The sequence below is a fragment of the Podarcis raffonei genome, chromosome 16, assembly GCF_027172205.1.
Source record: "Podarcis raffonei isolate rPodRaf1 chromosome 16, rPodRaf1.pri, whole genome shotgun sequence".
NCBI classification, from domain to species: Eukaryota; Metazoa; Chordata; class Lepidosauria; order Squamata; family Lacertidae; genus Podarcis; species Podarcis raffonei.
In genome coordinates, this window is record NC_070617.1 from 15,641,962 (window position 1) to 15,669,961 (window position 28,000).

The 28,000-nt window shown below is 51.0% G+C and overlaps 2 protein-coding genes across 2 annotated transcripts; one reads left to right on the forward strand and one right to left on the reverse strand.

The window, feature by feature from the left end:
- The first annotated feature begins 254 nt into the window (after positions 1-254).
- PPP2R5B (protein phosphatase 2 regulatory subunit B'beta) lies at positions 255-21,645 on the forward strand. Its single transcript, XM_053368626.1, has 13 exons — positions 255-902; positions 7,678-7,874; positions 8,686-8,787; positions 9,322-9,414; positions 10,474-10,604; positions 13,353-13,412; positions 14,817-14,925; positions 15,124-15,177; positions 15,620-15,670; positions 15,831-15,950; positions 16,847-16,974; positions 17,894-17,995; positions 19,393-21,645. The coding sequence occupies exons 1-13, from the start codon at positions 704-706 to the stop codon at positions 19,538-19,540; spliced, it is 1,494 nt and encodes a 497-aa protein (XP_053224601.1). The 5' UTR covers positions 255-703; the 3' UTR covers positions 19,541-21,645.
- A 242-nt stretch (positions 21,646-21,887) lies between these two features.
- Positions 21,888-25,836, reverse strand: GPHA2 (glycoprotein hormone subunit alpha 2). Its single transcript, XM_053369447.1, has 3 exons — positions 25,689-25,836; positions 24,290-24,474; positions 21,888-22,232 (listed from the first exon to the last, which is right to left on the reverse strand). The coding sequence occupies exons 1-3, from the start codon at positions 25,819-25,821 to the stop codon at positions 22,131-22,133; spliced, it is 420 nt and encodes a 139-aa protein (XP_053225422.1). The 5' UTR covers positions 25,822-25,836; the 3' UTR covers positions 21,888-22,130.
- Between the last annotated feature and the right edge of the window lie 2,164 nt (positions 25,837-28,000).

Here is a 28,000-nt window from a genome sequence, read left to right on the forward strand (position 1 = left end):
TGGCAGGAGGCCGGCCCCGCCTGCTTCCTTGCCCCCAGGATGCCTCCTGCGCCGCTGCCGCCGCCGCCTTCGGCCTGAACTAGGAAACAGACGGCCTCTGCATCTTCTCCAGCCCCACAGGCTGGTCCCCTGGACGTGGGGAAGAAGAAGAGCCGCTTGGCCTGGGCGCTGCCCCTCCAATCCCTTGGACCCCGTGGCAGATCTTGAGGGGTGCCCCCTGGGCTCAGGCTCCTGCGCCCGGATTGTGCCTGGAGCTGTTAAAGCAGGTTGCTGTGGAGGGGGGTGCCCCACTTTCACCTCAGCAAGGCACCAGGTTTTGGGGAGAGTTTGGCCTTTGCAACAGCTGGGAAAAGCCACCTTTGCAGCCCCAGAGGCTTTCTTGCAGCACAACTTGGGGGGGGGGGTTCGCCCTCCATGCTCCTCGCTGGCATTCAGCTCCTCTTGGCCCTGAGTCGTCCAGCCATGACAGCCAAGTAGGCCAGGAGTCACGCTGGAGGTGAGCCCCCTTGGGCTTGGACGCGCCGACGAGACCCTGAGCCAAGGACTCGGACCGCAGAAGGAGGCCCCGACCTGTGTCATGGGGTGGCTGCTCTTGAGGCCTAAGGAGACGCCAGACGCCGTTGCTGGGTACTAAGGACACCCTTCCTCCCCAGGGCCCTCCTGGCATAGACTCACAGCAGTGGGGGCTCGCCTGCCTGCCGACATGGAGACCAAGATCCCGCCTGCCGTGACCCCCACCAGCCCCTCCTCCCCGGGGCTGTCCCCTGTGCCGCCCCCGGACAAAGTGGACGGCTTCTCCCGCCGGTCACTCCGCCGTTCCCGCCAGAGGCGCTCCCACAGCTCCTCTCAGTTCCGGTACCAGAGCAACCAGCAGGAGCTCACGCCTCTCCCTCTGCTCAAAGGTGAGTCCCCAGAGGCTGGAGGGCTGGGCTTTGCCTCCACACCTGGGTCCTTCTAGCAGGGAGACCTGCCACAGAATCATTGGGTGGGAAGAAACACCCAAAGTTCATCTAGTCCAACCCCCTGCAGTGTGGGAACTGCAGCCAAAGAATCCCTGACAGATGGTCATCCAACCTATGTTTAAAAAACTCCAGTGAAGGAGAGTCTGCCACCTTCCAAGGTCCAACATCTCTTATTGTCAGCAGAGGCCTGCCATAAGCACAGGGGGTGGGTGTTAGTTGGGGGACACACCCTAGAGCAGTGGTTCTCAACCTGTGGGTCCCCAGATGTTGTTGGACAACAACTCCCATCATCCCTGAGCTCTGGCCTTGCTAGCTAGGGGTGATGGGAGTTGTAGTTCAACAACATCTGGGGACCCACAGGTTGAGAAAGGCTGCAGAAAGCCCTATGTTGAGACTCCCTCAATCTTTGGTTTGGGGATACCACCTCATTGCTGAGCTTTCAAGAGGTGCCATTACATCTGAACCTTCGTTTTGGTCACCAAAAATGGGGTTTGGGTATACCTATTCATTTTTATAGATTCAATACATTTTTGTCGCACTTTCCTTGCGAGGAGTTCAAGGTGCCATGCTCAGTTATCCACTGTCTTGTTCTATCCTCACAACAACCCTGTGGGGTAGGGTTAGGCTTGAGAGACCACAACCTGCCCAAGCTCACCCTGTGAGCTTCGTGATGGAGAGGGGTGCAAATTCTGGTCTGCCCCAGGTCCTGGTCCGACGCTCTCACCACTACACCACACAGGCTCTTATATTAAGCTCCAGGAGGGTAGCCCTGGTTTCCTGTTGCAGGGAAGGGCATCTTCAGCTCAACGAGAGCTTTGGGCTTGGCCCTGGCCAAGCGCAGGCTCAGAGCTTTGTGGCAAAGCTCTCCTGTGGCCTCTTTGCTTACTTTGGAATCACAGCTTTGAGCAAGAGGCAAGCAAAGTAAAATGCAATTTGGGGAACAATATTCATCATACTTGGAGCAGTAATAAACTGCAGGTGTGTTGGGGGGCAGCGAGTGGTGCCCATGTTCAATGTCCTCATCTGCATCATGCTCACCACCACCCTTTAGTCCCCGACCTTCTCAGAGTCGCATGGGGAAGGCGTGCAGGGAGCTTCCACTTGTGATCAGGCAAATGCAACTGGAAAGCCTTGTGGGCCATCCCCCGCTTACCATAAAACCATAGAACTGTAGTGTGGGAAGGGACCACAAGGGTCATCTAGCCCAACCTACTGCAATGCAGGAATTTTTTGCCCAACGTGCAGCTCAAACCCCCACAACCCTGAGATTATGAGTCTCATGCTTCAACTGAGCTAAAGGCATTTTCATTTGCATTGGGGGCTGAGTGTGTGGGGTGGTGGGCACCGGAGTGTTGGGGGCATGTCTTGTGTGGCCACACAGGTGAAGTTTGCACGTTCAAGCAAATACCTTACCTTTCCAGCAAGGTAAGAAAGCAAAGCACCTGCAGAAGGTCCCAGGTCCAGTCCCCACCTGCATCTCACAAGTAGGGAAGGTCCCCTGCTTGTAACCCTAGGCAGCTGCTGCCAGTCGGCATGGATAATCCAGATGGACCCATAGTTTGACTCTGTCTAGAGCAGCTTCCTATGGACCTCTGGCTGGAGTGACGCGGCTGCTTCTTGGTGGTGAAAGCCTTTCTTCATGCAGCACATCATCAAATTGTGGAACTCGCCTCCCCCAGGAGGCAGTAACGCCCACCAACCTAGATGGCTGGGGAAATCCATGAAAGATCAGACTGTCAGTGACTGCTAGCCGCGATAGCTATGCTCTGCCTCTTGGAGACAGAGCATATGCTTCTGAACACCGGTTGCTGGAAGCCACAGGAGAGAGTGCTCTTGCGCTTGGATCCTACTTGCGGGTTTTCCGTACGAGCCACTGTAAGAGCAGCATGCCAGACCTTGTGGGCCATTGCACTGATTTGGCAGGCTCTTCTGATGCTCCTCAGTCCTCCTTGGGTACCACTTTGCAACTGAGAGCAGCCGCTGGGAGTTGTCCTCTCTCCTACCACTCTGGTATTGTTGGATGCAGCCAGCAGGCCAGGCCAGCATCTTCCACCCCTTCTGCATCCTCCTCCTTAGCTGGGGAGGCAACCCCAAGCATCCTGCCTTCTTCTGTAGCCATGCTCCATCAGAAGCGCACATTGGAGTCCTTGTGCCACTAAGTAAGCTCCCATGGGAGAGGACCACAGCTCAGACGTGCCTATAGAGGCAGAATGTCGTGGCTCTTTCAGCTAAAAGTCAAGCCTGCAAATGATGGGAAATGCCCTTCTCGGCCTAAGACCCCTGAAGAGTTGCTGTCTGTCAGATATGGACAGATGTCTGACCCAGTATTAAAGCAACTTGCTGTGTTCCCATCCTGAGGATTTCTGTGTCCATCCGGAGAATTGCCCACTCGGGGGCCTGCCTTTGGGGGTCTGCAGCGGCCAGATAATGGGGAGGGGGCAGAGTTCCAGGAAGTGCTGAAATTGCAGGTGTGTGTTAGAGGGGACCTTAGTCCCCATACCTTTTGGGGCAGCCTCCACCACGCCCTGTCCTCACAGGAGGGAGCCATGATTTGACTAAAAGACGGGAGGGAGTTGGTGGGTTGCAAATAAACACATAATAATGCAAATAACACAGATTAATTTCTGTTGGTGAGCTCCGAGTGGCCTTCGGCATGGATAAAAGCAGCCGCAAAATACATTGCAAATAGGCAATTAGCTAAAATCAGCAGCGATGAAAACAGATGATGCATTAACTCAGTGGGAAGCATTGTAAAATCGGGCAGAGTTTCGTTAGCCACCCCCGTTCCCCTCAAACACTGGGCCAGGCCTTACTGTTGACTTAATTGAGGTGGAGTTGCAACATCAAGAAAGGTTTCCTCTATGCCAGACTGGAGTGTCCTGCTGGCTTCTCTATTAGAGGCATCTTGGAATGAGGAAATGCCATCTTTATTTATTAATGGTATTTCTTGCCTGCTCTTAAGGTCCCATGAGCTAAAATGCAATCACAGAATAATGAATCATCAACAAACCATAAGACAACAGAAGCACAAAACATATTAAACTGATAGCACCCTTTACAGGAGAGACAACCAAAAATTCATATATTGCTTCTAAAAGTGGGAGGCAGAGCAGCCAGCCCCACCCCACCCCGTAACTGACTGCAATAGAAGCTGTTTAAACGCTCTGGGTTTGGTTTCCTTCAATTTGGTTAATATATTGGCTTTTCGGCCTAACCTTCCTCCAGAAGGAGCCCACGTTAGCTGTACAGCATCAGATTTATACAAAATTTAAAACCGCTCTGCTGCAGATGCTCTTTTACCCTGACTTTTGACACTTGAGATGCATATTTATTTATACATGTTTATTTTTAGGAACCACCTTCTGTGATTTCATATTGCTTTAAACTGTCCTTAAATGCTGTTTTAATTATTGTTAGGCACCCTGGGCAGGGTGAATAATTAATAGTAATCATAATAAAATGCTAAGTGGGAAATGGGAGTGTCTGGCCGCATGCTGGGCCGGGGGCAGAAATGGCTCTCTTCGACTGCTCTCCGTTTCCTGGCCTTGAATGCTGCTCAGTTTCAAAATACATTTTAGACTCCCTCTTCCTCCGCAGGCATAAATATTTTTTGACTTTGGAGACAAAACCAGAATAGGTTCTCAAGTCTTGGGAGATGCCCATTGCATTCATCTAGGCAGTCCCCGCTCCAAATATTCCTGCATCCCTACTGATCTGGTCAGACCTCACCTGGAGTACTGTGTCCAGTTCTGGGCACCACAGTTCAAGAAGGACACTGACAAACTGGAACGTGTCCAGAGGAGGGCAACCAAAATGGTCAAAGGTCTGGAAACAATGCCTTATGAGGAACGGCTAAGGGAGCTGGGCATGTTTAGCCTGGAGAAGAGGAGGTTAAGGGGTGATATGATAGCCATGTTCAAATATATAAAAGGATGTCACATAGAGGAGGGAGAAAGGTTGTTTTCTGCTGCTCCAGAGAAGCAGACACGGAGCAATGGATCCAAACTACAAGAAAGAAGATTCCACCTAAACATTAGGAAGAACTTCCTGACAGTAAGAGCTGTTCGACAGTGGAATTTGCTGCCAAGGAGTGTGGTGGAGTCTCCTTCTTTGGAGGTCTTTAAGCAGAGGCTTGACAACCATATGTCAGGAGTGCTCTGATGGTGTTTCCTGCTTGGCAGGGGGTTGGACTCGATGGCCCTTGTGGTCTCTTCCAACTCTATGATCCCAGAACTCAGAGCTGCTCATCATCTCTGTCTCCGGATGTGGCTGAGCAGCCTTATGGCTGCCATGGTTACAGTTCCCAGGGGGATTCCCAGGGCTGCTTCTTGCCCCAAGGGGTAAGGAGAAGAGGCTGCAACAGCAGTATGGCTTGTGTGCCTGAGTCTTACTTATTAGGGTGCTTTTATACTGCCCTTCAGAGGCACACACACACAACTGTTACAGGGCAGTTTACAGCGAAATAGTTGACTGAAACAGAATCCAGCCAATCAAAAAGAATTCACGTCAAAATACCTGCATAACTAAGTATAATAGCAGCATCCTGCTTAAAACTGACTTCAGCCTTCCCAACCCTCCACCTCTAAAATCCTGATATTTTTTTGTTAAGTAACTGCTGCATTTCATCCTTAACTTCCTGCTCTCCTAGGGCAATCTTGGTGCTTTCCAGGTGCTCATCAGTTCACCAATGCCTCATTTCCCTGTTTTGGAAATGGCTGCTCTTGGCTCCTCCTGTTGTTTTTAAATATCATCATGGGAAAAGCACCCAATCTGGCACCTTCTGGAGTGGGCCCAGCTCCCTGTCAAGGAAAAGGCTGAGGTGGGCTCTCCAGGATGACTAGGGCAACTTGGGTCGCAGGCTTGGTTAATTTTGGAAGGCTGAGCGTTTGAGTGTGCCACTCCACTCTTGACCTCACACAGGGCTAGTGTCTTGCGGAGTTTACTGGTGCCTGCAACTGAGGAAATGGCTTATTGGTGCCACAGCCAAGAAGTTGGAGAGCAGGAATTGCTGACTCTTAACTCATTGATGGGCACAAGTGACAGGCAGCTCCGACTTGCCAAGGTGGTCGTCCCCAGAGCATGACATGGGTTTTCTGGAAATTTTGGGATAGGGAATTTTCCCCACTGCACTAAATCGCTGGATGTCTGATTTAACATGTTTGTTTTATACTGAATATTTTTTTTTTAAAAAAATGCAGTGTTCATTTTCTATGCTGTATAAATACATAGCCTTTTGAGGTGCATTGGAAACAAAATGTTTAATCTAGGGAAAGAATTCAGTAAAGCACCACTTAATGTGGTTTAAACATGGTGGTGGAAACTGCACTTGGAAACTGTTTTTATTGCAATACTTGGAAATAACTGGAGAAAAAATAAAAGGAAAAACAACCACCTTGGTTTCAGGAAGAGCCATAACACAGCGGTAGACCATCTCCTTGCATGCAGGATATCGCATGTTCAATCCCCAGCTGCGTCTCCAGGCAGGGCTGGGAATGCCCCCTGCTTATAACCCTGGGGAGTGCCTGCTAGTGTCCTGAACCACATGGGCCCATAGTCTCACCTTGGAGAAGACAGGTTCCCATGTACTGCTGTCTGGAATTATGGGTCTTGCAAGGTTGCCACTGGGGGTCTCTGGGTTCTGGTCTGGCCTTGCCACTGCGCCCAGCCAGTGTTGGGGGGGATGCACCTGCCAGAGGCCACATTGGCAGGACGGTCAGGCTCCCCCCTGCGTGGGGGGCAGGCGGTTTGGCCCTGTGAACCCTCCATGCTCTCTGCTTGGTGCTGGTGGCAGTGGCAAGGGTTGGGCTGGCATGGGGAGCTTTGTTTGCCCTGCACGCCCAACCCCTGGTCCTGCCTGTTGCATGTTCCCTGGGCTCCAACAAAGGACACAACTCCGCTGGTGTTCTGCCTGTGGAGCTGTGCTTTCTTCCCCCAGAGCACAATTCAAAGTGTTGGCACTGACCTTTAAAGCCCTAAACAGCCTCGGTCCAGTATACCTGAAGGAGCCTCTCCACCCCCATCATTCTGCCCGGACACTGAGGTCCAGCGCTGAGGGCCTTCTGGCGGTTCCCTCCCTGTGAGAAGTGAGGTTACAGGAAACCAGGCAGAGGGCCTTCTCGGTAGTGGCACCCGCCCTGTGGAACGCCCGCCCACCAGATGTCAAATAGAAAAACAACTAACAGACTTTTAGAAGACATCTGAAGGCAGCCCTGTTTAGGGAAGCTTTTAATGTTTAATAGATTATTGTATTTTAATATTCTGTTGGAAGCTGCCCAGAGTAGCTGGCGAAACCCAGCCAGATGCGCAGGGTATAAATAAATTATTATTATTATTATTATTATTATTATTATTATTATTACCAACTTTTGCCAGCTCAGGTTATTTGTCCACTTGCATCTCCAGAGTTTCAGATGGGTCTCTTCTTCCCAGCCCTTCCTGGGCGTGACATGGATTGAACCCTCTGTGTGTATAACAACTGTCTCCCCACCCTGGCCAATGGCCTTTTCCTTACAAATAATTAAAACAGAGCAAAAATGCGCATAGTCTGCTTTTTCTCCACCACTAAGTAGCTGTGACCAGACTGCCCCGATGGATTACGGAGAAGGGGGCTCCAATATGTTGGAGGGTGAGACCGGCCAGCATGTTTGAGCCCCAGCACCTCTTGCGCCAGCACCTGCTGAGCCCTGTGTGTGTGGTCGCTTCCTCCCCCCTGCAGATGCTCCTGTCTCAGAGCTGCACGACCTCCTGTGCAAGAAGCTGCAGCAGTGCTCCGTCCTCTTCGACTTCCTCGACTGCGTCGCCGACCTGAAGGGGAAAGAGATCAAGCGGGCAGCCCTCAACGAGCTGGTGGAGTGCGTGGCCACCAACCGTGGCATCCTCATTGAGCCGCTCTACCCTGAGATCATCAAGATGGTAGGCAGGGAGAGGAGAGGGAAGAGGATGGGCTCCCCCGTCACACAAACAATCACAAGCAGGGTGGCTCAATTGGTTGCTGGTCACTGGCGGCAGCCAGGGAGGCTGCATTGGTTGCTGGCAACAGCCAGGGAGGCTGAAGGCTAGGAATGTGTTCTGCCAGCTTGGGCAAGAGACCCCTGGCACAGATTATGATTCAAGGGGAGGCAAAATGACCTCCAGTGAGGGATGGATGGAGCACTCTCCAAATCTTTCCTGTTCCTTTTCTGCATTTAATGTGTATGGGTTAACACACAGACACAGTGAAAAGTAATAATTTAAAAATAATGCCTTTCTGGACAGAAGTGTTGACTATTATGCAAGCAAGTACAGGCTATGATCTCCCTCCTTTTACTTCTCTCTGAAGTTAATAGTAGGGTGCCAGGGAAGATCTCATAACAGTGCCATTGCAGCTATGGGCACCATGTTGGCAACCCCTGTGAATGATCTCATTGCCCTTTCCCTGAGATTCTTTGGGCATCTGGCTGGTCCCTGTCAAAGCCAGAAGCTTGAGGGGTGTATTTTTATTGGGGGGCAGGGGGTACCTTGCAGGGGCTTAGAACAGCTTGCTTGAAGTGGTAACTAGTCTGTATAGCAGGCATAGGCAAACTCGGCCCTTCAGTTGCTTTGGGACTACAACTCCCATCATCCCTGACCACTGGTCCTGTTAGCTAGGGATGATGGGAGTTGTAGTCCCAAAACATCTGGAGGGCCGAGTCTGCCTATGCCTACTGTATAACTTGGCTGATTTTTTTCTCTCCCCTCCCTACAGATCTCGGTCAACATTTTCCGGACGCTTCCGCCCAGCGAGAACCCTGAGTTTGACCCCGAAGAGGATGAGCCCAACCTAGAACCCTCGTGGCCACATCTCCAGGTAGGACTCCTCCGTGGGGCTGCCTCGTGTGGGCATGTGTCATTTTGCCTGCATGGCAGAAAAGTAGTGGGTGCAGTCTTAGCCACCTCCACCCCTGGCTTGCTGCTGGATGCCTTAAACCAGTGGTTCCCAAAGTGGGTGGTGGGTTTACTTGCAATGGCGAGTGGTGGGGGGCGCTAAGAGTCAAGAGGGCAGCGGGGGTGGGGCGTGTGCTGGGCATGTGACTCTCTGAAAAGCTGGTATCACTAGATTTTTTTGTTGAATTAATTAAACTAAAATAGTTTTAATTGGGTTTTGAACAAATGTGCAATTAACTGTGACCACCTTTAATTTTATTGTGCTATTATCTTTCTTTGTGGTTGGGCAAACTACTATTCTGATAGGGTAAGGGGGCACCAGGGATAAATTTATGGAACCAAAGGGAAGGTGGCCTAAATTTGGGGGGAGCAAAAGTGCCTTGGGGGCAGGCGGGGGCAGGGAATTGGAAGAATTTTTGGTGGTGATTAATGGTTCCACCTCTCTACCTCTTTCCAGCTTGTGTATGAATTTTTCCTCCGGTTCCTCGAGAGCCCAGACTTCCAACCTTCGGTCGCCAAGCGTTACATAGACCAGAAATTTGTATTGCTGGTGAGTGAGAAGGAGCAAGAAGGCTGAGCAAGGGAGTGTGTGTGTGTGTGTGTGTGTGTGTGTGTGTGTGTGTGTTGTGTCTGTGCCTGGGGCAGCAAAGCCAGGTTACTGGGTATCGAGTGCGAGTCCTCGTCACAGGTGGGTCACAAGACTTGCTCCTTCTGCAGTGACTCTGTTATGGTACTGCAGAGAAATGAGGCTGTTTCAACTTCCAAAACTCCCGTGGAAAACTTTTCTATTCCATCAAACGTATGCGGGCAATTGAGAATGCATCTTTTCGCAATGGCTGATGGTCTCTGATTCTAAAGCTCTTTTTGTGTGTGTGCATGTTAATTATATACAGACATCCTTGTCATAAACTTCTTTGACATTTTATAAATCAGGCAGCAACACATAAATATTTTTGGAAGACATGGCCAGGAAGGAGCTGGATGCCCTCCTTGGAAACTGGGGCCCAAATAATAATAATACAGTGGTACCTCGGGTTACATACGCTTCAGGTTACAGACTCCGCTAACCCAGAAATAGTACCTCAGGTTAAGAACTTTGCTTCAGGATGAGAACAGAAATCGTGCTCTGGCAGTGCGGTGGCAGCAGGAGGCCCCATTAGCTAAAGTGGTGCTTCAGGTTAAGAACAGTATCAGGTTAAGAACGGACCTCCGGAACGAATTAAGTACTTAACCCCAGGTACCACTGTAATAATAATTTATTTATATGCCACCCATCTGACCAGTTTGCCCCAGCCATTCTGGCAGCTCCCAACAAGAAAAGAGTAAAATCACAATACAAGCTTGGCTTCCCTCTGTGGCACCCGGTTGGCCACTGTGAGAACAGGCTGCTGTGCCAGGACCCCCTTTGGGCTAATCTTAGGCTGTGCACATGATTCTGCTTGCAGAAGGCAGCAAGCTAAGTCATTGGCATCTCTCAGTCGTGCTGGAAGCTTGGAGAGCCGCTGCCTGGTGTTCAGTAGAAGGCCCAGGAAACTCTCCAGGAGTTTCACAGGGGACGTTCCAGGCTCATTTGCTCTGACTCCTCCTCTCCCCTCTCCCTTTCCTTCAGCTACTGGAGCTTTTCGACAGCGAGGACCCTCGGGAGCGCGAGTACCTCAAGACCATCCTCCACCGCGTCTATGGCAAGTTCCTGGGCCTGCGTGCCTACATCCGAAAGCAGTGCAACAACATTTTCTTGCGGTGAGTTCCTCTTTTCTCTGCTCCACCCCAGGGTTGCTCCGCATCCTGGCCTCCTGCAGCACAGGCTTCTCTCCCCAACACTCTGCCCACCCAGTGTGGTCAGAAGCAGTTGCTGAGGTCTTGCTGCCAGCCTCTTTTTCTGGCCAAGAAGGCGATTTGCAGGTGGCCTGCATCCGAACGTTGGAAGGTTCGGAACATGTAAAAGAAAGTACAGTCATAAGGTAAAGGTAAAGGGACCCCTGACCATTAGGTCCAGTCGTGACCGACTCTGGGGTTGCGGTGCTCATCTCGCTTTATTGGCCAAGGGAGCCGGCGTACAGCTTCCGGGTCATGTGGCCAGCATGACTAAGCCGCTTCTGGCTAACCAGAGCAGCGCATGGAAATGCTGTTTACCTTCCCGCCGGAGCGGTACCTATTTATCTACTTGCACTTTGATGTGCTTTCGAACTGCTAGGTTGGCAGGAGCAGGGACCGACCTGTCACAGGGATTCAAACCACCGATCTTCTGATCAGCAAGTTCTAGGCCTTGTGGTTTAACCCACAGCGCCACCTGCATCCCTAAGTACAGTCATACCTTGGGTTAAATATGCTTCAGGTTGAGCTTTTTCAGGTTACGCTCCGCGGGGACCCGGAAGTAACGGAACACGTTACTTCCAGGTTTTGCCGCTTGTGCATGCGCAGACACTCAAAATGACGTCACACGCATGCGCAGAAGCGGTGAATCGCCAGACGCGCAGATGCGGGTTGCGTTCGCTTCAGGATGCGAACGGGGCTCCGGAACGGATCCCGTTCGCATCCAGAGGTACCACTGTATCTTCTCCACACAGCCCAAAGTTAAACTGTGGAACTCCCTCCCACAGGAGGCAGTAGCCTAGAAGGCTTTAAAAGAGGATTGGGACAGATTCATGTAGAGTCATAGAGTTGGAAGGAACCTCAAGCGTCCTCTAGGCCATCTCCCTCCAAGGCAGGAATATTTTGCCCACTGTGGGGCTCAAACCCACGACCCTGAGGTCAAGAGTCTGGTGCTCTACCAACTGAGCTAACAAGGGCTACTAGTCATGATGTCTGTGCTGTGCCTCCACAGTCGGAGGCAATAATGCTTCTCAATACCAGTTGCTGGAAACCACAGGAGGAGAGAGTGTTCCTGTGCTCAGATCCGGCTTGCAGGATTCCCTTGGGTGGCCACTGTGAGAACAAGATGCTGGACTAGATGGGTCACTGGCCTGATCCAGCAGGCTCTTAAGTTCTTACCCATGTGGTGAGAGCCCATTCAGGGGGATAATGTAGCCAGCTGTCCACTAGAGGGCAGGATGACCTTGTCCTGTGTTCTCCCTTCATTCCCTAGCTGGGGACTCCCCCACTTTTCTTGCTCGCAGGTAAAGATGAGTAGCATATTCTGGGTGGTGCAGGAGCTGCCACACCCAAGGGATGGGAACCTGTAGCCCTTCAGATGTTGTTGGACACCCAACTCCCAGCAGCCAGCATGGCCAATGGGTGGGAGTTGTAGTCTAGCAACACGCAGTCGATAGAGCACGAGACTCTTAATCTCAGGGTTGTGGGTTTGAGCCCCACATTGGGTAATAATAATACTAATAATAATAATAATAATAATTTTTTATTTGTACCCCGCCCATCTGGCTGGGTTTCCCCAGCCACTCTGGGCGGCTTCCAACAAAGATTAAAAATATATTAAAATGTCACACATTAAAATTTTCCCTGAACAGGGCTGCCTTCAGATGTCTTCTAAATGTCAGGTAGTTGTTTATCTCTTTGACATCTGATGAGAGGGCGTTCCACAGGGCGGGTGCCACTACCAAGAAGGCCCTCGGCCTGGTTCCCTGTAGCTTTGCTTCTTGCAGCGAGGGAACTGCCAGAAGGCCTTCGGTGCTGGACCTCAGTGTCCGGGCAGAACAATGGGGGTGGAGACGCTCCTTCAGGTATACAGGACTGAGATTTCCTTCATTGCAGGGGGGTTGGACTAGATGACTCTTGGGGTCCCTTCCAGCTCTACAATTCTAGGATTCTCTGGTAGGAGAGGCTCACTCTGGTCTGGTGCCCTGAATACCCTTCCTGGGGACCAACTTGACATCACAGCACCCTTGCCAGCTGGGCCAGGAAAGAGGAGGATACAGGCAGAAAGTGGCAGTGGAGCCCATGGTGGCAGTTCTTCCTTCTCTCCAATCTGAAGGGGGCTGTGGTGATGTGTTGCTGCTGTTTGTTTATATGCCGCCTTTCAGCCAAAAAGGCTTCTGAGGCAGCTCACAAGAATAAACGTGACGACAGTATACAGGCAGACACAAATGCAAAGCATTTCAACTATATTAAAAACCCTGCCAGAAAGGCCAGGAACAGTCCCTGCAAAAAAAATGTTAAGAGAAGAGAGCCCATGGTGGTGCAGTGGTTAGAGTGCTAGACTCCGGGAGAGTTTTGGGTTCGAATCCCCACTTGGGCATCGTGAAGCTCACTGGGTGACCTTGGGCCAGTTGCTCACTCTCAGCCCTAGCCTACTTCGCAGGGCTGTTGTGGGGAATTAAATGAAGAGCGAAGGAGGAACCACATGAGCCGCCTTGAACACCTTGGACAAAAAACTGGGATGTAAAAGCAATAAATAAAAACGAAGAATAATTTAGCAGCGTCTTTGCCATACAGTGGTCCCCGGCGGGGTGGGTGGGGTGGGGCAAGGCAGGTGGAAAAGTTGGTGGCCGTGATGAAGATGTGAACCGTACCTCTTCCCTGTCCCACCCCCAGGTTTATCTACGAGACGGAGCATTTCAACGGCGTGGCGGAGCTGCTTGAGATCCTGGGAAGGTAAGCACCTTAGGATATGGAGGACGGGCGTCAGCCAGAGCTGCACCTTCCTGCCTCTGTTGAATGTTGAGGGGCCTCTTTCCTTCCCTCTTCTCCCCTTCAGCTTCCGCCATGCACCAGCTGGGCTCCTTCCTGGCTGTTGCTGCTTCTGCTGCTGTGGGCGGAGCAAAAGGGCAAGACGCTGAGTCATCGGAAGCTCAGCCATGTGCTCCGTCACCCACGACTCAGGAGTCTGGGTTGCATGACAATACAGTCCACGAGATGCCACAAGCTCACGCTGTTTTTATTTTACTTTATTTTGCCACATTTTGAGATTTAAACGTTTTTGTTTGATCCACCTCGCCTTCATCGCACCGGCGACTACCACGGCATTTCCTTTCCCAAATACGTTAATTGTTAAACGACAACAATACTTATGCTGTACAGTGGTACCTCGAGTTACAGACGCTTCAGGTTACAGACTCCGCTAACCCAGAAATAGTACCTCGGGTTAAGAACTTTGCTTCAGGATGAGAACAGAAATCATGCTCTGGCGGCACAGCAGCAGCAGGAGGCCCCATTAGCTAAAGTGGTGCTTCAGGTTAAGAACAGACCTTTGGAACAAATTAAGTACTTAACCCGAGGTACCACTGTATTCGTATTCTGTGGGTGCTGCACAATGCTTTTCTTTTGGCATCTTCTCCTGCCTATTTCTTACTTCCCCCTCTATAATTTTCCCCTTCGCTTATAATTAAAAAAAAATTGTAATAAGTTAAAAGGAAGGGTGAGATGTAATTTAAATTTGTTAAAATTCTGACATTTTCTGTAAAGTCCAGGGAATTTTGGGGGGATGGTTGGAGAGGCATTGGAACAGTAGTGCCGGTTTCTTCTCCCCCACAAATCTTCCCTGCTGGCAATCAGGTGTTGAAGATGGGAGGTGAAGGCTCCTCTTTCTCAGAACTACTCAGGAGAAAAGGCAGGGGTGTTCCTTCCTCTGTTTGGGGGACAGCAGCATTCCCAACCACTCCCTCCCCCAGTTTTCTATTTATTTATTTTGCTGCAAAAAATGTATATGCCGCTTTATTGCAAAAACTTCAAAGCGGTGTGCGAAAAGAAAAAGAAAAAAACAATTACCGAAAACAAATTAAAACATCCCAAAGATTTAAAGCCAGCAATGAACTAAAAACGCACATCAGCATTCTGCATATCTGGGCAGGCTTGTCTAACCAGAAATGTTTTCGGCAGGCGCCAAAGAGTGTGCAGTGAAGGTGCCTGCCCGATGTTGCCATCAATAGGCAGGGAGTTCCGAAGTCGTAGATGCCGCCACACTAAAGAGATCGATTTCTTGCAGTTGCGGAACGGGTGTCGCATGGCACCGGCTTTGATGCCTCCCACTGTGTTTCCTCCCTCCCCTCCCCTCCCCAGTATAATCAACGGGTTTGCTTTGCCCCTGAAGACGGAGCACAAGCAGTTCCTGGTCCGGGTCCTCATCCCGCTGCACTCTGTGAAGTCCCTCTCCATCTTCCACGCCCAGGTGAGCCTCACTCTGCAGGGAACCTCTGCCTCCCTTGATGGCCAAAGGGGCCTTTGCTGTCAGGTGGGGTGGGAGGGTGGGGAAGATCTGCAGTGGAGTGACGCCTGGGCCTCTGGTGGGGGTTGTGAGGAGGGGGGGTGCTCCTGGGTGTCCCTGAGCGCTAACCTCCGACCCTTGACCCTGCTTTGTCTCCTGCAGCTGGCTTACTGTGTGGTCCAGTTCCTGGAGAAAGACGCGACGCTGACCGAGCATGTGAGTCGGGATTTGGCCATGTGGGGTGCTGGTTGTGGGGTGCAGCAGAGCAGCAGGTGGGGGGAGAAAACCCAAGTCCCATGGGGAACAGTTAAGGGAGTACCAAATAAAAATAATACAGTGGTACCTCGGGTTACATACGCTTCAGGTTACAGACACCGCCAACCCAGAAATAGTGCTTCAGGTTAAGAACTTTGCTTCAGGATGAGAACAGAAATCGTGCTCTGGCGGCGCGGCAGCAGCAGGAGGCCCCATTAGCTAAAGTGGTGCTTCAGGTTAAGAACAGTTTCAGGTTAAGAACAAACCTCCGGAACGAATTAAGTACTTAACCCGAGGTACTACTGTATTATTATTATTATTATTATTATTATTATTATTATTATTACGCCAGTGCCAGGATGTGTGTCTTAACGTTTCCATGTTTTGACCTCTCTCCTCCCAGGTGATACGTGGCCTTCTGAAGTACTGGCCGAAGACCTGCACCCAGAAGGAGGTACAGAAGGGTCAAGTGGGGACGAGGGTGGGAGTGGAGGCAGATGGGGGAAGCCTTGGTGCTGTTGCCCCATCTTGGCCCAGTGGCACCGCCAGTGCCTGCATCCCAGCCTAATCCCAATATATGCTGCTCATCTTTCCCTGCCCGTCTGTCCACCCAGGTGATGTTCCTGGGAGAAATCGAGGAGATTCTGGATGTCATTGAGCCCTCTCAGTTTGTGAAGATCCAGGAGCCCCTCTTCAAGCAAGTGGCTCGGTGTATTGCCAGCCCCCACTTCCAGGTGCTCTTGGGGCAGCGGCAGGGGGGTGAGGTGAAGGGAGGGGCGATGGGCCCAGAGCTCATTCAGCTTGGGAGTTTGGCTATTTTTGAGAGGACAGTGGCGGGAGGGCACACTGATACTTCTCTTCCATGAAATTGTCCAATCCTCTTTTTTAAGGCTGTCCAACTTTGGTACTTCCTCCTGCAGGAAAGAGTTCCATAGTTTAACTTTGTACTGCATGAAAGACAACGACCTTTTATCTGAGTCTTCCGACATCCAATTTCCATTTCCTCCCACTTCCAGTTTGTTTGCCGTCTTTCTAAAGGCAGTTTACAAGCTGAAGAAACAACAAACTATACACCAGAGATCACGCACCTTGTAACAACCTGATCCAATACCAAAAACAAAATCATAATAAAAACATGCTTTGTTTTTATGTAAGCTGTTTATCTTAAAGCTAACATTCAATAATCCATTAGAATATAATAGCGCATAATAAATTAAATACCGGTAAATAATAATTAAGCATAAATTCACTCTTTAACAATTACAGTGAAAATAATTATAATCCATAAAAATAAATGTGCATAAGATACCACGATACATACGAAAACTTCTAAAAGGATCAAATTGGGAAACAAAGACATGCAGCTTATAATATTACTGGATGTCCAGCAGTTCTAGTGTTCTGAGTGAGGAATAGAAACGTTTCTTCATTCACTTTCTGGGTGCGACATGTTTACTGCATGAAACAGCTTGGAGGAAACTTTGAATTTTTGTACATAGGGGGGGCGCTTTGTTTGAGGAGAGCCTGCTGGAACTCTCCCCTCTATTGCTGCCTTTGACCGTGGAGGCAGAGAGTAGCCATTTTGGCTAGTAGTAGCCTTCCTCCCCTCTGAGCCCTCCTCTCGCTCCAGGTTGCAGAGCGGGCTCTGTATTTCTGGAACAACGAATACATTCTGAGCCTGGTTGAGGACAACTGCCACACGGTGCTGCCCACCATTTTCGGCACCCTCTATCGCGTCTCCAAGGAGCACTGGAACCCGTAAGTGGCTGCCTGGGTTGGGGTGCCTACAGGACCCCTGGGGTGAGGTGGGCCAGTCCTGCAGTGTCCCTCTGTCCCCAGTCGCCAGCAAAGCTTCATTGCTCCCATTGCCCAACTTTGGGGAAAGGCCACAGATTTATATCCTGCCCTGTATCACTTTTATTTATTTATTGCTCTTATTTTTGGAGCTGTGGGTTAAACCACAGAGCCTAGGACTTGCTGATCAGAAAGTTGGCGGTTCGAATCCCCGCGACGGGGTGAGCTCCCGTTGCTCAGTCCCTGCTCCTGCCAACCTACCAGTTTGAAAGCATGTCAAAGTGCAAGTAGATAAATAGGTACTGCTCCAGCGGGAAGGTAAACGGCGTTTCCGTGCGCTGCTCTGGTTCGCCAGAAGTGGCTTAGTCATGCTGGCCACATGACCCGGAAGCTGTACGCCGGCTCCCTCGGCCAATAAAATGAGATGAGCGCCGCAACCCCAGAGTCGGCCACGACTGGACCTAATGGTCAGGGGTCCCTTTATCTTTATCTTTTGCTCTGAAGAGCTAAAAGTGGCAGACATGGTTATTCCCACCTCGTTTAATCCCCTACTACAACCTTGTGAGGTAGGTTAGGCTACCTGAGAGGCACTGACGGAGCTCAAGGTCACCCAGTGAGCTTCATGGCTGAGCGGGGATTTGAACCCTGGTCTCTCCCAGGCCCTAGTCTTAGGCTCTAACCACTCCACCGCACTGTCTCTCTTTAAGTGTAAGGCTGGCTACACCTTCCAGGGCCTCAGTAAGCAGAAGGGAACCCACTTTTAGGTTGAAAGATAATCCAGCTGTTGACTGATGGGGTGGGGCTGGAGGTGGCTTAGCAGTCCTGGGGTGTAACATCTAGATTTCCTCTCCCCCCCCCCCGGCACTGCCACCCTCTTATCCAGGACCATTGTTTCTCTGGTCTACAATGTCCTCAAGACCTTTATGGAGATGAACGGGAAACTATTTGACGAACTTACGGCCTCCTACAAGGTGGAAAAACAGCAGTAAGTGTCTACGTGGCAGACGAGAGAGAGAGAAATTGCAAGTCTGGGCAGCTTCTTCTGTTTATTTATTTATGAATATTCATTGGGAGCATTTATACCCTGCTGGCTTGGGCTGATGGGATTTGGGAGTCTAGCGCCACCCGCAGGGCCCCCACAGGTTCTCGATCTTCTCTGCATCTTTCTCAGCAGCACATGTGAAAGCAGAGTATATATAGGGTTCTTCGCATACCGCCAGCTTAGCATGAGTCAGCGGCGTGATGCAGCAGCAAAAAAAGCGAATGCAATTCTAGGCTGCATCAACAGATGTATAGTGTCCAGATCAAGGGAAGTAACAGACTATTGCTCTATTCTACCTTGGTCAGACCACACCTGGAATACTGTGTCCCATTCTGGGCACCCCTGTTTAAGAAGAATATTGACAAGCTGGAGTATGAGCCGATGGGGTAATCAAGATGATCAAGGGTCTGGAAACCAAGACTTATGAGGCACAGTTGAGGGAGCTGGGTATGTTTAGCCTGGAGAAGAGGAGATTGAGAGGGGATAGGCTGGCTGAAGAGCTGCCACAGAGAAGATGGAGCAAACTTGTTTTCTGCTGCTCCAGAGGGGAGGACCCAAATCAAAGGACACGAATGACAAGACAGGAGATTCAGACTAACCATTAAGGGGAAGAGCTGTTTGACAGTGGAAAGTATTCCCTCAGAAGGTGGTGGGCTCCCCTTCAGTGGAGGGTTTCCAACAGAGGTTGGATGGCCATTGGTCAGGGATTCTGAGATGCTTGCATTGCAGGGGGTTGGACTAGATGACCCTTAGAGGTCCCTTCCAACTGTGTCTGATGTTTTATTGTATTTTTAATATTTTGTTTGAGGCCGCCCAGAGTGGCTGGGGAAACAAATTATTTTATTATTATTATGTGTACAATTCTACGATTCTCCATTTTCAAACCGTGGAGGCAGAGCATAGCCGTTGTGGCTAGCCATTGGTAGCCTTCTCCTCCACAAATTTGTCCAGTCCTCTTTTTAAAGACATCTAGCTTGGTTGCCCTCAGCTGCCTCCTGTGGGAGTGAGTTCCACAGTTTACTTTGTGAAGGAAGCACATTCTTTTTTCCTATCCTGAATACAAAGCCAAAAAGAACCGTTCTGCCTTAAAAAAAAAGGTGCATTTATGGAAAATACCACGAAATCTTGGGAATTCGAATACAGACCCCAAATAACAAAACACTCTTGGCTCACTCCAAACGCCGACCCTCGGAGGACGGCATGCCGTATCGCAGAACTTTATAGAGTTGGAAGGCGGGGTCCCCAAGGGTCATCTACTCCAGCCCCCCATGATGCAGGAACTGCAACTATTTGCATCCTTCACTGCATCTCCCTCTCCTTTTAAATTTCTCTACTCCCAGGGAACTGAAGAAGGCGAAGGAACGGCAGGAGCTCTGGAGGCAGCTGGACGAGCTGCAGTTGCGGAAGCTGCAAGGACTGGAAGAGGCCAAGATGAACCGCATAAACCTGCAGCACTCCCTGGCTGTGCAGAGCGGAGGGGCCAGCTAGGAGCCCCCCTCCCTCCCCTGGAGCCCCCCACCCCCTGCCCTCCCCACCCACCCACTGTGGCTTGTGGGAGCAGCCCACCCGGGTGCAGGGCCCATCCCAGAGAGCCGGACGCTCCCTACCCGCCCCCAACCAGCCTGTGCCAAACCAGAGCTCCTGCCTTTCGCTCCTCTTGGGGGGTGGGCCTGGCCCCCACCCACCCAGGGGGGTGACCACGGAGGAGGCCCGTTTGCTGTGAAGCAAAATGGTCTGAGTGCATGGCTATGTTTGCTGGGTGTGGGCAGAAGGAGACATCGGAGGGGCTCCCCTGCTGGGCTTGTTTTGGGGAGGGGGAAGAATGGTGGTGAGGGGGGGTCTTAAGAGCTGTGAGGCCAGAGTTTGGGGTGGGGATCTGGTGGGTGGTACCCAAAGCAAGATTAAGCAATAGGCCTCTTGATCCAAAGCTGCCCTCCCCATAGTGGTGGGGCTTTCTGTTTCGGAAGAGTGGGGAGCACAAAACAATGAGGGGGTGTCCTGATTTTTTGGGGGGGCTCCCTGGCTCCCTATTGGGGGGCATAGGGGTGAAGGAGGGAAGCCCCCCTCTATCTCTGAGGACCTTGTTCACCAAGGCCTAGTCTGGTGGTTTCAAGCCCTAAACTGCTGCCCCCCTCCCCAAGTGGAAGAGCCGCAGCATTTCTTCTCCCCCCCCCTTCCCCTGTTCTGTCTGCCCCCCCCCCAATTTGCTCAGCCAGAAACGGAGCAGGATTTTGGGGAGGAAAGGTGGAAGAGGACTTTCCACAAAAACAGAAATGGCACGGCTGAGGAGGGAGTTGTATGTGTGCAGATCTGGGCCTATGCATGCTCTCATGGGAGGCCGCAGCGGGGGGAGCGCACTGGGGTTCTTCCCTCTGGGTTTAGGGCTGTGGGGGGCTGGCAGCTGCTTTCCCCCTTCAGCAGTTTATTGGGGGGGGGCGGTGGGGAGTTTGGTGCGTGTCCCCCTGGAAGAGATTCCTCCCCTCTGGGACTTTTATAGTTTTCACACTTTTGCATCTTGGGTGGTCAGGAGTGTGTGGGGAGGGAGAGAGAGAGAGAGAGACTCAGGTGCACTTTGCTTAGATTCTCACAGCCCCCTATCCCCCCCCCTGATGGAGCGTAGCTCTAACACGTTCCCCCGTTCAGCTCCCTATTTCCACCAATTAGAAGGGGAGGGAGGGGGCGATCTTGACGGGAGAAGAGTGTTCAAACTCCTGCACTTTAGAAGGGCTGGTTGTTGCACAGGTGGAAAGCAGGGATGCCTCTGATTATGGGGGGTGGGGGTGGATAGGAAATGCTTGCTGGGAAATTGAGTTTTTTGTGGGGGGGGGGATTGAGGGTCAGGACATTTCAAGGGTAAGCAGACCAGGATGTACCACCTCTCTGCAGGAGGAGGGGGAGGCGGTGGCTGCAATCTCGCTCCTTCTCTCTCAGGTCTTGCGGCGGGTGGGGGGGGATGACAACATTTGGTCTTGTGGGACTCCCCCCTCCCTGACTGGGGCTGGTGGTAGCTGGGAGAAACATCTGGGGTGTTCCAGGTCCAAAATACTAGGGTGCTGTGGTTGTGGTGGCGATAAAGGGGTCGGGGGGGAGGCCTTGGTTTGCTGACTATATCATTCCCCCTCCACCAAAGGGTTTAGTATCTGTGTGTGGGGAGCAGGGGGGTTTAAAAGCTCCCCACTACCACCACTGCCACCCCTCCCTCTTTGCTCGGCATGATGACCTCAAAACATTATCTGTAACCAGAAGAATAGTCACTGGGTGGTTATTTTGGGGAAGGGGGGGGCATTGAGTGTATTACAGTTTTATTTTTTAGCAGAACACTGAAGCCAGTTGGGCACTGTAGTATCTGGGGACACCTCCTCTTCTATAGTCTATTTAGATGCCACACTCGTGTAGTTTCCACAGGGGGGGAGGCCCCGAGGCACCCAGGGGTGGGGCGGGTGGGGGGGGGAGGGAGGATGCTGCAGAAGAGAGCTATTTTGTTGAAGGGGGGCAGGGGCGTCGTCGGTCTTATTTATTAAAAGTTTCGCCCTTGCCCTGTGTTCCTTTTGCTGGACGAGTCTGTATTCAATAAAGAGAAACCTTCCATGTCACGGCTGATTTTGACGTCTGATGTCAGTGGCTTTGGGGGGGAGCGCAGCTGGGCAGATGGCACTGATGCCTCTGAGATGGTGGATCAGAACGGTGAAAAGAGCTGGGAGAAGCATGGTTATGGTTTTATATTTATTTTATTTCATTGCATTTATATTCTCCTTGTTTCCGCAAAAGGTCTCTTCTGCCTGCTTGCGTATGTGACTTGTGGGGTAGAGCCCCCACAAGGGGGGGGGAGTGGCCCCAGCCTCTCCGGCCACTGCAGCCTTCAGGCTAGTTGAGTTCGCTAGTTTGCCAAGTATGTAAGGAGGCAATATTTGGGGATGTGGGTAGGTGTCAGCGTGGCTCTGCAGGCAGCTGCCCCTGGGCTGCATCCTTGAATCAAGCAAACTCTGGTTGGGAGAGGGGAAGGTGGAGACCAGGGTAGTGAGAGTTGGCAATTGATAGCATAGAAAGGCCGCAAGCAGGTTTGGCTACCACCGACTCCCTAATATCTGGAGAGGCGGCACACGTCACACTGGCAAGTCTTTGCTGTGAAGACTTCTATGGTCTCGGGCCGAGTGGCCCCACAACGCAGATGCACCTTTATCTGTAGGTGAAAGAAAAGAAGAGAAGATGGTATGTTTAGCTAGGAGAAGACAAAGAGGTGAAAGGAGAGCCATTTTCAGCTATCTAAAGGGCTGTCACATGGAAGATGGAGCAAGCTTGTTTTCTGCTGCTCCAGAGGGGAGGACCTGCCTCAGGTGAGTCTGACGCTGATTCAGACTTAGCAGCTTCATATACCTTAGCCCCCCATTCTCCCAAAGAGGAGGAGGCACCAGAACAAGAGGATCAAAGAGTTCTGCATAGTTCCGTGTCAAATGACACAGAAGGAGATTCCAACTAAACATTAGGAAGAACTTTTCTGACAGTAAGAGCTGTATTTCTGAAGGTGGTGGACTCTCTTTCACTGATGGTTGGATGGTCGTCAGTCAGGGATTATTTAGCTGTGATTCCTGCCTTACACGGGGTCGGACTTGGATTAACCCTTGGAGGTATCCTTCGAATTCTACAGTTCTAGGATTGTAGAATCCTAGAATTGTATTTGGAAGGGATCCTGACAATGATCCAGTCCAACCCTGTGCTTTGAAGGACTATGTAGCTGTCTCATACGGGGATCAAATCTGCAATCTTGGCATTTTCAGCACCATGCTGTGGGAGCCTGGCTTTTCCTGCTCTGACCGCCCACTTCAGCCCCTTTTCTAACCAGGCCTTTGCCATGTTATGCTCGCCTTCAGCCCAGTCCAGAGGTTTGTGAGCTGCAACCTACCCCTTTCTCTAGATTCTCGTATACAGGGAAAGGGCCATAACTCAGCGGCAGAACATCTGCCTTGCAAGCAGGAGGTCCCAGTTTCAATCCCCGCTGGCATCCTGGGAGAGATTCCTGCCTGAAATCCCAGAGAGCTGCTGCCAGTCAGTGTAGACATCACTGAACTAAATGAACCAATGGGTCTGACTTGGTGCCTATCATTCTCTCCGCCACCACTGGCTGAACCAACCAAACGGGAGGGGCTGGGGCCACCACCACACTTTCTATCACCACATTGCTAGTTATAGGAATATAAGAAGAGCTGGCTGGATCAGGCCAAAGGGGTTCCATCTGGTCCAGCATCCTCACAGTGGCCAACCAGATGTCATTCGGAAACCCACAAGCAGGACCCCCGAGCACAAGAGCCCTCTCCCCTCCTGTGGCTTCCAGCAACTGGTATTCAAAAGCATTGCTGCCCCAACAGTGCCAGCAGACTCTCCAGGTTTCCCTATTTTCCAGGGATAGTCTCAGATTTACAGAAGCTGTTGCAGTTTCTGATTTGATCTCGGAATGTTCTGCTTTTCCTGTTTTCAGCAGAGAAATGTTGGATGGTATGGAATTATGGGAATCCAGAGCCGAGGAGATAAAAGTAACTACAGCCTTTAGAAGACATCTGAAGGCAGTCCTGTATGGGGAAGTTTTTTTAAAGTGTTCAATGTTTTATTACTTTTTTTAATACGTTGGAAGCTGCCCTGAGTGGCTGGGGCAACCCAGTCAGACAGGCAAAGTATAAATAACAAATTATTATTATTTCATCAGACAAATATTGGGGGGTATGCAGTGGAGGCAGAGCCTAGACACTGAGGTCCAGCTCCAAGGGCCTTCTGGCTGTTCCCTCGCTGTGAGAAGTGAGGTTACAGGGAAACAGGCAGAGGGCCTTTTCGGTAGTGGCGCCTCCCCTGTGGAACGCCCTCCCAGCAGATGTCAAGGCAATAAGCAACTATTTTACTTTTAAAAGACAACTGAAGGCAGCCCTGTTTAGGGAAGTTTTTAATGTTTGATGCTGTATTGTTTTTAATATTCAGTTGGAAGCCGCCCAGAGTGGCTGGGGAAACCCAGCCAGATGGACAGGGTATAAATAATAAATTATTATTATTATTATTAGAGCATAGCTAGAAGCCACCAATAGCCTTATTCCCCATGGATTTGCCCAATTTTTTAAAGCCATCCAGGTTGGCGAGCATCCTGCGACAGTGAGTTCCGCAGTTTAACTGTGCTTGCGTGAAGCAACCACCATCAAAGCGGTTGCAGGGTGTGTGTAAGTTCCAGTTACTTAGATGGGTGTCTGTTTCACTCACCTTCTGCATCTTGGCGATGGTGCAGCACTGGGAGACGGACGTGATGTTGTGCTTGAAGTTGCTGGCCAGGAGGACGGAGTACTTGGAGGGGAAGGCGCTGGATTCACAGTAGCCCACGCAGGCCTGGACTGTTTGCCTGCTGCGGCAGCTCCCTCGGGGGTCACTCTTGATGGTCACGCTGAAAGCTGGGAGAGGAGGAGGAAGAGCAGGGCAATCGTGGGTGGGCAGCAAAAGAGGACATACCACATTTTCGCAAATATAAGAAATCCACCCGGATGGAAATTTTACCCCTGAAAAAGAGGACACGTGGCAACCCTAAAAACATGCCAAAGGAAGGAATGCTTCTGCTTTAGAACAGGGCTGGGGTTCTCCATCTCGTTCAGGGCCAGATGCGGCCCCCTCTGGCCCCCAGTCTCCCTACCGCCCACTCCACCCCACACAGCAGTTAGGCTCAATACAAAGGGTATTCCCAACCCCTGTTTTAAAAAGAAGGGGGAGGGGCTTTTATTGGCCTATGGCAGGGGTCTGCAACCTTTAAGACAAAAAGAGCCACTCGGACTGAAGAAAAAAAAACTGGGAGCCGCAAAACCATTGCGACATTTAAAACAGTGGGGAGTGTCAGGGCACACAATGCGCCTCCTCCCCTCGCTAGTATCCGCCCCGGAGCCGCGGCAAAGGTGTAAAAGAACCACATGCGGCTCTGGAGCCGCGGGTTGCTGACCCCTGGCCTATGGTCATAACATTCCTGTTGTTTGAGTTTTTAAAAAAAAATCTGCTCAAATTCTTAAGATATACTCTCTATTATTTTCTTTTGGGTGGGGGAAATCTTATCGTGAACCTATCCACCAAGCATGGATTCTAAATAATTGGTGATAATCCAGGATGATCCAAAAACCTGCTTTGACAATTAAAAAAAAGGCAAGAGTTTCCAGTTTTGTTTTGTTGTCTCCTGCCTTCCCAGGCTGAGATCCTTGCATCTCCAGCAGGGCTCAAATCCCTGGAAGGTCTCTCATTTTGTGGGTCTTTGATTCTGAACCCACTGCTTCTGAAAGGCTTTGGATCAGTATCACTGTTGCATTGATCTATGTAATTACCTAGCTTTGCTGGAGCCAACCCATAACTTTTATTATAGAATCCTAGAATTGTAGAGTTGGGAGGGACCCCCCCAAGGATCATCTAGTCCAAACCCCCCCCCCGGCAAGGCAGGATTTGCAGCAAATTGAGCAAGACTCCTGGGAGCGCTGGACACCAGGCCCTACAGGTGTAAGAAGTGAACGAGGCTGGGTGTCTCAGCAAGGGCCCAGACACCTTCCCTCCCCACTGCTTCTTTGCCGAGGCTGCCAGTCCCCTGCTGAGGACTGGCTGCTTTTCCCCCTAACCCCCAATCCCTGCAGCTCACGATGGAGGTGGCAACCGACTCCAGGGGTGGCGTCATAAGTCCAGCAGCCTGTGGCCAGCAGCACCGAGAGGACGGTGGCAGAGAGGAGAGTTGGCATGGCCTCGGGGGTCTCTGAAAGAGAGAGGCTTGGCATTAGTAAATACACAAGGCAACATCAGTGTGTGTGAGAGAGATGGAGGGAGAGAGTGCACAAAACAACACACATAGGACTGTTGGGTGAGACAGGACCACACAAAAGTCATCTAGTTCATCCCCCTGAAATGCAGAAAGCACAGCTAAAGAATCCCTGGCAGATGGCCATCTAATCTCTTTTTTAAAAACTGCAAGGAAGGAGAGTCCACTACCTTCCCAGGAAGCCCATTCCACTGTCAAACAGCTCGGAAGGTTCTTCCTAATGTTTACATGGAATTTCCTTCCTTGCCATTTGAATCTGTTGGTTCAGGTCCTCTCCCCTGGAGCAGCAGAAAACAAGCTTGCTCCCTCCTCCATGGAACAGCCCTTCAGATATTTGAAGATGTCTATCCTATCCCCCTCCACATCTTCTCTGGTTGTGGCATTGAAGCCACCTGGTTCCCTCCAATTGCTTTGGACTGCAAACTCCCACCACCCCCAGCCAACATGGCCATTTTGAACTACAACTCCCAGTCATGTTGGCCGAGGCTGATGAGAGTTGTAGATTTCTCCCAGATGTTTTGGGCTAAAGTTTTTAAAAACTGCAACAGCTGCTGGCAATGACCTGCTTGTGATGTCTCAGCAACCTATTTGCAGCATCAAGCCCAGCCTGCAAGTCCCCTGCCCCACCCTCTCCAGGTCTATTTGCGCGCCAATCAATCGGGACGTGCCATTAGCACATCATGTTGCGTGTGCAAAGTGGTTTTGAACAAAAGAACTTGTTTGCTGGATCAGGCCAGTGGCCCAGCTAGTCCAGTAGCCTGTTCTTAGAGTGGCCAACCAGATGCATGTGGGAAACCAGCAACTCTCAACTGGTATTCAGAAGCATTTTTTGCTCCACCTGTGGAGGCAGAGCATAGCCAATGTAGCTAGTAGCCATCGATACCCTCATGAATCTGTCTAATCCTCTTTTAAAGCTGTCTAGGTTGGTGGCCATCACTGACTCCTGTGGCAGTGAGTTCCATAGATAAACTACATTGAAAGTAGTGGATAAAGTTAAGGTTTATTTTGCAACCTTTATCCCTTGCAGCATCACTCCAAGGCTGACTGTGACTTGCCCAAATTCCCAGCTTCTGCCTGCGGGTCAGTTTGCATCACCCAGATCTCTTCTATCCTTGCAAACTGTGCTCTGAGTCCGATCCAGCCCCCATGTGCTCATGCACTTACCTGCAGAGCTTGATGGAATTATTCCAGCCCGCTAACAAAGGAGACTTTGACTAGTCTCTATTCCTGAGAGGTGGCTGTATCTCAGGTGGCTGCCTCTCCTCTTCACCTGGGCTCTTCCCTTTTTAAGCTCCCACCTCCCTTGTCTCCCCACCCACTTCATCTTGACTGGGAGAAGTAAAGCAGTGCCACTCACGCAGCAGCCCGCCCGTCTGCCAAAACCAAAGCCCCACTGAAACCCAAGCGCCACAACTTGTCTGCCCTTCAAAGTTCCTGGAATGATTCTGCCGTTCTGGGCCCTGCTGCCTTGCAGTAACCGAGCCCGCAGCTGGCTAGCTAGACTTCCCCAAACACCTGCAATCCGCCCCCAACATAGAATATCTGCACAAGAAAAAGCACAGAATGTGGGGGGGAGCCTTGGCTGAGGTGTGGCCCATTTAGTCCAGCATCCTATACTCACAGTGGCCCACCTGCAAGGGAAACATACCACCAGCAGGATTTGAGCACAAGAGCCCTCCCCTCTCCTGCAGTTTCCAGCAACTGGTATTCAGAAACATTTCCTGCCTCTGACCATGATCTTGGTGGCCATTCACTGCCTCCTGTGGCAGTGAGTTCCATAGTTTAGCAATGTAATGAGTGAGTTTCATTGGAGGTCCAGTAACCCCAGTATTATCTCCTCCTGGCAATATGACATTCTCTGACATCTCTGACAGCCCCCTTGGCACTCGTCAAGGCCATGTTCTCTCCCCCCCCCATTCAAATTTAAATCAAGTTTTTATGGGGGGTGGCTGTCCCGGGGAGGGTGTTGCCTATTCCTTCCTTTCTTTCGTTTATGTTGGGGTGTGTTTAGGTGTCTTGCAGAGAGGTTCTGAGCACAGCCAGTCTTTTTTCTGCTGCAGAATAAGCATTTTGCCATGCCCACCACAACTCTCAGATGTGGCCCTGGAACCCAAGAAGGTAGAGGACTTTAAGGCAAG

What these genes read in the sequence shown, in the direction of transcription:
- PPP2R5B (XM_053368626.1), top strand. Translation starts at nt 704, where the DNA reads ATGGAGACCAAGATCCCGCCTGCCGTGACCCCCACCAGCCCCTCCTCC. An exon ending in CCTCGTGGCCACATCTCCAG is followed by an intron (nt 8,788 to 9,321) that starts GTAGGACTCCTC and finishes ACCTCTTTCCAG; the next exon opens with CTTGTGTATGAATTTTTCCT. An exon ending in CTGCTTGAGATCCTGGGAAG is followed by an intron (nt 13,413 to 14,816) that starts GTAAGCACCTTA and finishes TCCCCTCCCCAG; the next exon opens with TATAATCAACGGGTTTGCTT.
- GPHA2 (XM_053369447.1), bottom strand. Translation starts at nt 25,821, where the DNA reads ATGCCAAGCCTCTCTCTTTCAGAGACCCCCGAGGCCATGCCAACTCTC. An exon ending in AGTCGGTTGCCACCTCCATC is followed by an intron (nt 24,475 to 25,688) that starts GTGAGCTGCAGG and finishes CTCCTCTCCCAG; the next exon opens with CTTTCAGCGTGACCATCAAG. An exon ending in CCATCGCCAAGATGCAGAAG is followed by an intron (nt 22,233 to 24,289) that starts GTGAGTGAAACA and finishes TTTCACCTACAG; the next exon opens with ATAAAGGTGCATCTGCGTTG.